Here is a 12,179-nt window from a genome sequence, read left to right as displayed (position 1 = left end):
ACTATTACTAAAAAAAAAAAAAGGCTCATAAGCATCCTATGAGATGGGTCTTATATTTTTTATTTTTGGATGATTACTCAGTGAAATTCAGAAATTAAGGGAATTGTCCAAAGTCACACAGCTAGTAAGTGGGTTCTGAGACCCAGTCCAATATCTTGTCCCCATATATAAGCAGTGATGCTTCCAAAAAACACTCATGTGCAATTAATAACTGTGATAGCTGAGCAGGTCACTCAAGGCCTCTGAGTCTCAGTGAACTCATCTCTAAAATTCATCACTCTAAATCATCACCAACGGTCCTTTCTGGTATAGGATGCTATGCTTCTGGCACACTCTAAATGGGACACAGCATGGGCTCAAAGAGGCACAGGGGTCACAGGAACAGCTTGGCAGAACTGGATTGGGACCTGGGCCTTGTCATTTATATTGGACATCCACAAAGTTATTCATTCTCAGGGACTTATGATTTGATAAGTGGGTGGGTAATATTATCCGCCCTGTAGGTTTGTACAGAGAAAGCTACTGCATTCAAGTGACTGATACGTGGTATGCCTAAGTTATTATCCTTAAATTCAAAATTACTTTTAAAAAGTACCCTTTTACATGATAGAGTTAAATTCTATGAAAAGACGACGTACCTGAAACGAAACTGCCCCATCATTATTATGAACAGAAAAGGATTGCTCTCCCATTGCCTAAAATGACATAACAATCTGTTTAAGGATGGTACTGGCAAAAAAAAATAAAGTATGTTAATTAAAATTAAACTAATTAAAAAACCAGGCCGGGCGTGGTGGCTCACGCCTGTAATCCTAGCACTCTGGGAGGCCGAGGTGGGAGGATCGCTCCTGAGGTCAGGAGTTCGAGACCAGCCTGAGCAAGAGCGAGACCCCATCTCTACTAAAATAGAAAGAAATTATATGGACAACTAAAATATATATAGAAAAAATTAGCCGGACATGGTGGCGCGTGCCTGTAGTCCCAGCTACTCGGGAGGCTGAGGCAGTAGGATCGCTTGAGCCCAGGAGTTTGAGGTTGCTGTGAGCTAGGCTGACGCCATGGCACTCACCCTAGCCCGGGCAACAAAGTGAGACTCTGTCTCAAAAAAAAAAAAAAAAAAAAAAAAAAAAAAAACAAAAAAACCAAAACCACCCTTGCTCTTTCTTAAACCCTAAATTTACTGACCTTCAAAAGCTCTCTGAAAATCAAATTCACTATTCTTTCAAGATATTTGAAATCCCCTTTCACGGAGAATGGTAGTTCTTCACCTATTTCCTTTCTTCAGCTGTCTCTTCTGCCTCTCTGGGAACATTCTACCTCCAATCCCCTGCCCCAGAATCTTCCTGCCGGAGTGCTTCTTTGCTCCTGAAGCTTCAGCAAGACTAAGGATGCTAAGCCAGGCCATATTCTGACATCACTTGAACTCTATTCCTGACTTCAAATGATCAAAATATTGTCCTTTGTACAATGGACTAATACTAAACAATGAAAAGAAACAAACTATTAATACATGCCACATTGTGGATGAACTCAAAGTAATTATGCTGAATAAAAGAAGAATAAAGGCCGGGCGCGGTGGCTCACGCCTGTAATCCTAGCACTCTGGGAGGCCGAGGCGGGCGAATTGTTTGAGCTCAGGAGTTTGAGACCAGCCTGAGCAAGAGCGAGACCCTGTCTCTACTAAAAATAGAAAGAAATTATATGGACAGCTAAAAATACATATAGAAAAAATTAGCTGGACATGGTGGCGCATGCCTGTAATCCCAGCTACTCGGGAGGCTGAGGCAGAAGGATTGCTTCAGTCCATGAGTTTAAGGTTGCTGTGAGCTAGGATGATGCCATGGCACTCACTCTAGCCCGGGCAACAGAGTGAGACTCTGTCTCAAAAAAAAAAAAAAAAAAAAAAAGAATAAAGAGTACTGCATAAATCATTTATACAAAGTTCTATAAACTATACTATAGTGACAGATCAGTGGTTACTTGGAGATGAGAGGATTACAAAAAGGCAGGAGAAACTTGTGGGGTGATACATTCACTATCTAGACTGATAATCAAATATCAAATTGTCACTTTAAGCATGTGTAGTTCATTCTATGTCAATTATATCTCAACAAAGCTGTTAAAACAAAACATTGCCATTTAGATGCCCCCTTCACTGAAAAATCAAGATATTTCAAACCAAAACTTTCCCAATTTTCCCACTTTTGCACTTCTACCACCCTCTCCTCTGCTCTTCTCTTCCCTCCCACCAGCCTAACTGGCCTCCGAGAGGGTGCCTTATTTTACATCCCAAAGCCTGGCACTAGGGCACATCCTCATCACCTAAACCTGTATTATCATGACAGTGTCCTGGTCCCTCTCATGTTATGTTACTCTCTCCCTCTTCAAGGCAACCCCACACATTACTTTCAGAATGATGATCTTCAATAAACACTATTTGTATCACATTCTTTCCTGATCAAGAACTCATGACGGGCCGGGCGCGGTGGCTCACGCCTGTAATCCTAGCACTCTGGGAGGCCGAGGTGGGCGGATCGTTTGAGCTCAGTAGTTCGAGACCAGCCTGAGCAAGAGCGAGACCCCATCTCTACTAAAAATAGAAAGAAATTATATAGACAGCTAAATATATATAGAAAAAATTAGCTGGGCATGGTGGCACATGCCTGTAGTCCCAGCTACTCGGGAGGCTGAGGCAGTAGGATCGCTTGAGCCCAGGAGTTTGAGGTTGCTGTGAGCTAGGCTAACGCCACAGCACTCACTCTAGCCTGGGCAACAGAGTGAGACTCTGTCTCAAAACAAAAAAAAAAAAAAAAAAAAAAAGAACTCATGACGACTTCCTATTCCGTAAGCATCAATTCCCTCTATCAACTGGCCCTATATCATCTAAGATCTCTCTTTCTCCCAAATACATACCTTTTACTTCAAACAGGCCAGTGCCCAACATCTGTCATGCACATTCCCACTGTCTAGTCTTTCCTTATGATATTCTTCGACCCCTTCCTTCTCGTCTCTGAACAAACCCCAAGCCCAGCCCTGGTGACACCTTCCTCCAGAAGGCTCTCCAAATGACTTGGCTTCCCCCTCCCCAACCACCTGACTCTATAGCACATAAGTGCTGTGCAACTCAATTTTCCTCTGAGATTGCTTCAGTATGTCAACACTATCTTCCTAAACAGAAGACAACTCTCTGTAGATTAGGCATGTACGTATATACAGTTGGCCTTCTGTAACGAGGGCTCTGTATCTATTGATTGAACCAACTGTGGATCAAAAATGTTTTTTAAATCAATAATAATACAAATAAAAAATAATAGAATCTAACTATTTATATAGCATTTATATTGTATTAGGTATTATAAGTAATCTAGAGATGCTTTAAAGTTAACAGGAGAACAGGAGTATACAAATACTATACCACTTTATATAAGGGACTTGAGCACTTGATTTCAGTATCCAGGAGAGTCAGAGTGGGTCCTGGAACCAAACCCCCATGAACACCAAGGGATGACTGTATATGTATGTGTGTGAGCATGCATGTCTGTAGATACATAAATACACACAACACATACACATATATAATGCATATCCAAAAGCACTGAGCACAGTGGGTGGTCAGTTCTTACCTTTGGATCCACCGTACTTCTTTTAGACTTTCCACTGTCTAGGAGCAGACACATTTAAAAGATATTACTGCATAATTCAAGAGTATATACATACACATATATATACACATATATATACATACACATAGACTGTTTATATATAATAGGATCATTTTATGAGGCTACAGATTGTCTAATACCAAATAATTAAAACAAACAAAAAAATCTTATGGACTGCCATATCCTCAGGTCCCAAGACATAATTCTTGAGCTGTAGAAGCAGTAAATCAGAACTTATTATTAATATATTTTAAATGGTATCTAGTAAATGATACTAGTACCAGCAGGGAAACTCATTTCTGAATAATGTTGTGTATGGCATTGCCAGAGATGCCACATGGAATGGCTTTCCTTCTTAAGTCATCACATTTGAAAACAGATAACTTATTAAAAACATATAGTGTGTGAGACTTATTTACACACATGCAAAAATTAATAGCAAATAATATTAGCATAATGCACTTTTTATTCACAGCAAGGAGTGTTAAGATTGCTAATGGCTTCTTTCATGGAACAGAGTGGGTATCTGTGCCTTATTTCTACATAAGATACTCTTCACAGAGAACACAGGATTTCAAGCTTCCTGCACGAAAGGAGAGAGTTTCAGAATACAAAGAAAAGACAAGACTATTTTCTGCCCAGGAAATGGTTATGAGAGCACAAGGAACCTGGACAAGAAGGAGATGGGTGTACAGACATTAAAATCCACACCATCACACAAATGTAATATTTCTGTATGACATTTAATTGATGTCAGGTTTTGACAAACTAAGAAGAAATTGTATAAATAATACAGTAAATACAGTAAGTCATAAATTATCTTTAAAGAACTCATATAAATCATTAGATGAACCTGACAGTTAATAAAAGAGGTGATAAATATAAATTGATTAATCAACATATAGCAAAAAAATGCAGCCCCAGTAATAAGAGTAAATATGAGAACAGGAATACCTTTTTTGCCTTTCATTTTAGGTTTTTTTTTTAGCAAAGAAAATACCCAGCATTATGATGTGCACAATATTCCTATACATTTCTGATAGGAGTATAAATTCACACAACTCATTTGGAAAGGAATTTGAAAATATGTATCAATATTCTCAAAAGCATTCATGTCGTTTGAACCAGAAATTCTAATCCTGGGAGCCCATGCTAAAATAAGTTATCTATATGAAAAAGTTCTATGCATAAAGAAGTCTAATGCAGCAATATTCGCAATAGCATAAAAATGGAAATGTGTCTCCTTAAGCAAATTACAGTAGACACTTAACAGGATATTTGAGATGTATGAAATAGATTAAAGTTAAGTGAACAGGTATGCATATAAAATTATAAACATAGCTATGAATTTTAAAAATCAGATGTTCTACACTTATGAAATAAGCTTGTAAGAAAACATAAATTACCAAACTTCTAACACTGGGAATAAAGAGAAATGACTGTTCTCTTCCCATCTTCTCTGTATTTTCCATATTTTTCTTTAATGTTTACATTTTTGTATAGCATCCAAAATAAAATAATGCTAAGACACAGAACATGTCTGTTTTTACTTAGGAACAAAAAAGGATCTACAAAGCAGGGTATAAAAATTAAATGCTAGTTTCCACCTTATATAATAGTTTACCTTTTTTTTTCTGAGTCTGGTTGCCTGCTGAAACAGGGATAACATCGGGCTGCTGGCTCTGACCAGGGACTTTCTCATCCTTGCTGAAGATGATCTTTGGTAACTGGGTACCAGCTTCTGGTGGAGACTTTATTCTTACTCTGCATTCAAATAACACAGAAGGAAAAAAGTTCAAAGCAGTGATCCTGGCCGTTTATTAAGTGCTGCATGCTAGGCACTGTGTTAAGCTCATTAGTTTTTACAATGTTCTATAGTGTAGATTCTATTATCCACATTTTACAGATGCTGAAACTGAGGCTCAGAAAAGGTAAAAACTTGCCCAGGGACACCAAGCTAGGAAGTCGCTGGTAGAATATCCAGTATCCAGGCAGCCTCACTCTAAAGCCTAAATTCTCAGCAACCACACAATTCTGCTGTACGTATTTTCCCCTAAGTATCTTTAAATGCTCAGCAAATTGATGCACAAGGTAAATGGAATAAGAAACCAGGAACAAGAGGCAAGAAACCAGTAAGACATTAAAGTGAAGTCTTGGGGAGCACGAGAAGGGCAGTGGGCCCTATCAGTTGCCTGCCTAACATCCATGTCTGCCTTTCCCCTTCTTAACAGACCGAATTCTGTTTACCCTATCTCACCCCAGGAGAGGCCAGTGACAGCTTCCGTGCCTGAGTGAACATGTGACCTAAACTGGCACATTCAGGTACACCTCATCCTGACTAGGGGAGGAGCCTTCTCCCTTTCCTTTGGCTGGATACGAACGATGAAGCAGAGCCGTCTGGTGATGGCTGGTGAAACCCGCCTGAGGAAGAGGCTAACACGGAGGGTGGCAGAGCAGAGAGACGAAAGGCACCTGAGTCCCTCATAGCAGTCAGCCACTAGCTGACCTGCCTCTCGCCTGGAACCCTCCTGCCCCACCTCGGCTAGGTGAGGTGATCAATGTCTTCACTGTTTAAGCCAGTCTAAGTCTTTTGTTGCTTGCTGCCCAAAAAAGCATCTTATTAACTAATATAAGACACTGTCAGATTAATTTTCCTAAATAAAAAAAAGACGTTATCACAAGAAACATAAACTTAGAGTCTACAGCAATTTTATGGCAAAGCACTGTTTTTTTTAGATGCTTCTTCATCAGTCTTCCTACCACCAATCTTGTTCTTCTCAAATCCATGCTCTTCTGGGCTGCTAGTGGTCCACCTTAAAAGCAAGTCTGAGCGCACTATTTCTAGCTTAAAACCTGTCAGGCTCCCTTAGAAATTACAGGTCAGGGACCTATCAAGTGGCCAGGTAAATGCCAGAAACCCTCATCAACAATCTCATGAGGCAGATACTATCATTATGAAGTAGGTAAGGACACTGAGGCCCAGAGTCACACAGCTGCTGTGTGGCAGAAGCCATTGTTTGAACCCAGTCCTGTTTCTTACCATGTTCCCCTCCAGCTGTATTCTCTATCAATAACGCACCCAGCTTATTGAGCAAACCATGCTATTTCATGCCACGCTGCCTTTGTAGGGACTGTTCCCTCTGCCTGCGATGCTCTTCCCTTTCTTATTCATCTGGTAAAAGCCTGCTCCATAGAAGGCTGCTTAGGCCAATTCTTTCCTGAAGCCTTCCCTTCCCTTCCCTTCTATTAACACAACCCATGAATTTTCTTCCCCACCGCTTCTCTGCTTGGCTGTGATCAGTTGTATCACTGTCCTGTCTCCCTCACTCACCTATACAAACCCCTCAAGGATGGAACCTCTGTCTCCCTCACCTTGTTTTTTAGTCTCCAGCACTTATACAGTACTTGGCACATGGTAGACACCCAAGGAATGTTACTGTACAACAAATTCTCCCCAACTCCACCCTAGGACTGAACTGAAGGAACATTAGAATTACTTACTCACTTCTGGAGATGTCTAGGATTAGAAGGGTGACAGAGGCAGACTCTTTCTTTAAAATACAGTAATTCACATCTTCATCCTGAGAAAGGAAGACCCAATCGTATATTATCTTATTCCTTCACATGAGAAGAAGAACAGAAAAGTTTTGGGAACAAGGCAAATGAGTGGCTCAACCTCCATTCCAAACAGTAAACCAACTGTGGGTGCTCAGAAATGCTTGGCAGTCAAAGCAGCCACTACCTCGAGAAAGTGGCACTGTAAGAAGTGCCACTTAAGTGTTCCCACTCAATGGCTTGGGCTCAAGTAAAGAGAGTGATCAGGTCATGCATTTAATACTTACCAGGTAAGAAGAAAAGCCATCATTCTTTGTACGGTCTAGGCTGAATCCAACCTAAGAGAGAGCAGAGAATAGAAGTAACTTTCCTACTCAGAGCAGAAAAGGTGATTCTTCTGGCCTGGCTTCCTCTCAGTTTTCTTAGCATTCATTTTGCATTCACCTGCTCAAGTAAAATCACTGATTACTAGAATTATTCAAGAATTGCAACTTAAGTGTTAAAAGTAAAACTATTTGATGTCTAATATATAATTTGGTACTCACAAGTTTACTTTTCTCCATATTCTGATACTTTATATTTAGGCACTGAGTCAGAAGGTGACTCTTTCACCTAAACTAAAAGAATAAACCCCTTTATCTAATTAAAAAGTACTTACAGTGGCATCCTTGCCTCCTTCAGGCTCCTTCACTGACAGGCTGCTGACGTTAACAACCATGTACCCATCCTTGAAGAACCCAAAGGTGTTCAGATGAACCTTATGCCTCACATCATCCTAAAGAGATTTGTAGTGGTGAAATTAGCAATATGGAAAAATTGACTTTTGATTATTTAACCTATTCATTTGCTTGAAAAACTACAGTACCTGGTGTCCTGCTAGCCAGCCAATATACATATATACTTAATTATATGCATAGCTATGGTAATTATCTTTCCCCAAAAGCTGAAGACAACATATCAGAAATTCAAAAGATATCAATATTTTTAGTGGAAGGAATCACACAAAATGGAGTCAATCCACTCGAGTGCATTTGTGTGGGTTCTAGCAGCAAACTCAGTGGTCAGCTGGAATGTGAACTCCAAGGCAGAAGGAACCATGATTCAGTCCTATCTGTAGCCTTCCTGACAGTACAATGCCTGGCATCCAGTAGGCACTCAAAACATGTTGGGGGTAGGGAGGAAGGAAAGGAGTGGCCAACACCACTCCAAGAATATGTTCATTTATATAAATCTTCTTATCAGATTGTATGTACCTGACTCCTCCCTTCACCTTACAGGATGAAGAGTGGTACCTGCACAATAATTTTCTAACAATAATTTAATTGTTTAAAAGTTCATTTACAATTAAAAAGGATACAGTTTACAATAGGTTTTCAAGGAACAAAGCCTTATGCAAGAGGAATCCCAGGAACCAGTCACAGGGAAACAGAAGCTTTTGGATACAAGATAATCCTGAGCTTTTTTTTTTTTGAGACATGGTCTCGCTCTGTTGCCCAGGCTAGAGTGCTGTGGCATCAGCCTAGCTCACTGTAACTTCAAACTTCTGGGCTCAAGTGATCCTCCTGCCTCAACCTCCCGAGTACCTGGGACTACAGGCATGAGCCACTACACACCCGGCTGCTGAGCTTTGATAAAATTGCATTATGTGGGCAGATGGCTATCCCAACTGTGTGATACTGTCTCAACATCAAGATTCCAATCTCAACTATGTCAACACATTGTAAGGCCAACAGAAAAATGGTGCTAATGAATACTTCTAAGACTGGAGTTCCACAAGGACACTTTTTATTGCATAAAGTTGAGTTTTATATTGAGATTTATTTGCCTAAATGGCAACATCTTTAGTAAGTATGCAGTTTCTTTGTATGAAGGGTAATTTTTTATTTCTAGACTTGGGATTTCCCAGGCATTAGAAGTAGTTTAATGGCAAACACCAAAGGCCTGTGAGGAGAAGGTGCGGATCAGATCTCTAGCAGGAACAATATAAACTCCATCCCTTCCCCTCACCCACAGAGCTACAACACATTGTATCACCACTAGGAGAATTTTACTTCCTATAGCTTTTTGAGCATCCTAGATTATGGGCTGAGGAGGAGAGGGACACAGTTTCAATGTGCCCCTCTGCTTGGGCCTAAGGCTTTGGTCCCGGTTTCCCCTCAACACCTGTTAAAAATCCAAGGCTCTAGGCTCCAAGTTCCTGCAATGCCTCAGGGCAGCCCTGGCTTCCCTGCTCCTTTGCCTGCTGGGGTTTCAGCTCCTTCTGCCCTTTTTGTGGCCCATGGGAATTTCCCTTATTTTCTTAGGAACTCAGCTGTGCATTGAAGGCATGTTTGCTGGACTTGCACTGCCCAGTGGGAAGGAGAAGTTTGCAGCAAACCAGCACTCTCACAGAGAACATCTAGAAAAGCCAGATAAGTGGACAAGGGTCATCTGCTGGAAGGCAACAGAGAGCTGGCAGACGGTAAAAACCAGAAAAGCTAAGGCTCACAACCTTTCTTAGGATTCTCTGAGAGAGTTAAGCCCTACAGAAAATGATTTAACTATTTTCTCAATTCTCCCAGGGATGGTACATGGCTACTACCATCCTAGATGCACAGGAGAGAAACTAATTCAACTACATACAGTGGGTTCCTTAGCACATGAGGGCTTAATTCTCTGGCAGGATCCCCAGCTGAGCAGGGCTGCAGAGAGAACGAAGAACAAACATGTAACTCCTGCCACATGTGACAACATGGGTGAGTCACACAGATATAACACTGAGCAATCAAGTCATATTCATGCAGACCAAATTCAAATGCAGGAGGGAATCCTCTATAGTGATAGAGGTTATGATAGTAATTACTCTTGGGAGAAAGGGACTTTCCTGTAGCTTGAGGGAATGGGAGGCTAAAGGAGCTTCCAGAGGGGCTTAGTGATGGTTTCCTACTGGCTTTGAGAGTGTGTTTCCACCATAGAAATGCACTGAGTTGTATGTTCATGAGTAATTTTTAGAACGTACATTATACTTCAATAAAGTTTAAATTTTAAAAGTATGCTTCTTTTAATTTTTCCAGCATGTAGATGCTTCGTAGCAGAATGGACTATACTCATTAGGTTTTTTTTTTGAAAATGTTTAAATTGCAACCTTACAGCAGTTCTCTGCCCCCCATATAAACAGCACATCCCTTTACTATTTTTTCTTACCTTCATATCATCATTTCATTTGATGAAACAATGTCATTAAAAACAGTTTTTGAATAATATTATAAACAATAAGGGCCGGGCCTGGTGGCTCTCACCTTTAAATCCCAGCACTTTGGAGGCTGGGGCAGGAGGATCAATTGAGGCCAGGAGTTCGAGACCAGCCTGAGTAACACAGCAACCCCATCTCAACAAAAAAAATTTTTTTAAATTAGCTGGGTGTAGTGGTGTGCACCTATAGTCCCAGCTGCTCAGGAGGCTGAGGTAGGAAGATCACTTGAGCTCAGGAATTCAAGGTTACAGTGAGCAATGATCATGCCACTACACTCCAGCCCGGGGAACACAGCAAGACCTTGTCTCAAAAACAAAACAAAAACAAAAACAATAATAATGGTATCACAACTCCCAGTTTTCAGCACTTTCTACTAACTGGGTTATGTGCCAAGGGCTTTACCTGTGATTTCTAATCCTCGTTCAGCCCACTGCAGTTAAGAATAGTATCCTCATGACAGGAATGAGACACAAGTTCAGAGAAGTGACTGCCCACGACCATGAAGACTATAAACAGTAAAGCTGGGATTTCAACACAGATCTGATATAAAAGCCATTTTCACACTATTGTCTCCTAACATGGGAAAGTAATCATGATATAATATTAAACACAAAGAGCAGAATCCAAACTATGTATAGTAAGATTTGAGTTCTTGAAAAAAAATTAAAAGGCATATACATTTACCCTTTTTTATTTATAAAAGACTTGAAAGAAATTCACCAAACTATGAAAAGGTTAGTGCCAAAGGGATTGTGGAAAATAATTTTTCTTTACATTTTTCTGTATTTTCTAAATTTCTAACAATGCTCACTTATTAATTTATAATTAGAAAAAAAAATCAAATGCCATTTATAAAGAAAGTATTACCATTTGCCAGTAATCTACCTGTAGGAATCTCACCTAACCTGACCCCTATCTCCATTATAAGTTATAATATCACCATGTCAAATAAGATATGCATAGAAGTGACTCTGTAAACTAGCCTTTGCTATGCAAGTCATACAGACGTAGAAATCTCGAGACTAGAAGGGAGACACAAGCAAGGAGGGTTTGTCAAAGTAGTGTGAGGGTGACAACACCAGACACAGCAATGCAGATTTAGTTACATCTTCGATCATTTCCATTAGCACTGACATAGCAGTAAAGTTTGATTTCACCAAGGATTTCAGAGATTGCAGGCACTTGACTTTGTATCCAGTACTGAGCTAATAGCTTCACATATTAATGTGCATTCTTCTAACAACTCTATTAGGCAAGTGTAACTATGCCCATTTTATAGATGAGGAAACAGAGGGTCAGAGAGTTAAAACTTGTTTAAAATCAAAGGCTAGAAGGTTGCAGGGCCAGTATTCTAACTCATGATTACTTAAACCCCAAACCTATGCTTTTAACCACCTTGTACTTTTTACAACCAACTGATACATCTTTTGTTTTGTTTTTTAAAACTATTTTAGTTTAGAAAATTTGGGGCCGGCATGGTGTGTCTCAAGCCTGTAATCCCAACACTTTGGGAGGCTGAGGCAGAAGGATTGCTTGAGCCCAGGAATTCAAGACCAGCCTGGACAACATGGTGAGACCTTATCTCTACAAAAAATTTAAAAATTAGCCTAGCATGGAGGTATGTGCTCATAGTCCCAGTTATTTAGGAGGCTGAGGCAAGAGGATGGCCTGAACTCAAGAGTTTGGAGTTACAGTGATCTATGATTGGGCCACTGCATTCCAGCCTGGGT

The 12,179-nt window shown here is 40.2% G+C and overlaps 1 protein-coding gene across 4 annotated transcripts in view; it reads right to left on the bottom strand.

Moving 5' to 3' along the window:
- GPR107 (G protein-coupled receptor 107) overlaps positions 1 to 12,179 on the bottom strand; it is a 66,397-nt gene that overhangs the window by 46,643 nt on the left and 7,575 nt on the right. For all 4 annotated transcript variants that reach the window (XM_069476949.1, XM_069476950.1, XM_069476948.1 and 1 more), the window contains exons 2-7: positions 7,876 to 7,992; positions 7,505 to 7,555; positions 7,164 to 7,243; positions 5,287 to 5,426; positions 3,624 to 3,661; positions 639 to 695 (exon numbers count right to left, since the gene is read on the bottom strand). In XM_069476949.1, coding sequence (XP_069333050.1) covers positions 639 to 695; positions 3,624 to 3,661; positions 5,287 to 5,426; positions 7,164 to 7,243; positions 7,505 to 7,555; positions 7,876 to 7,992 — 483 coding nt within the window. The remainder of the gene's footprint in view (positions 1 to 638; positions 696 to 3,623; positions 3,662 to 5,286; positions 5,427 to 7,163; positions 7,244 to 7,504; positions 7,556 to 7,875; positions 7,993 to 12,179) is intronic.

The sequence above is a fragment of the Eulemur rufifrons genome, chromosome 7 (genome assembly GCF_041146395.1).
Source record: "Eulemur rufifrons isolate Redbay chromosome 7, OSU_ERuf_1, whole genome shotgun sequence".
Classification (NCBI taxonomy): Eukaryota; Metazoa; Chordata; class Mammalia; order Primates; family Lemuridae; genus Eulemur; species Eulemur rufifrons.
Note: the sequence above shows the minus strand (reverse complement) of the source record. Positions and strands in the feature narration are given on the sequence as shown.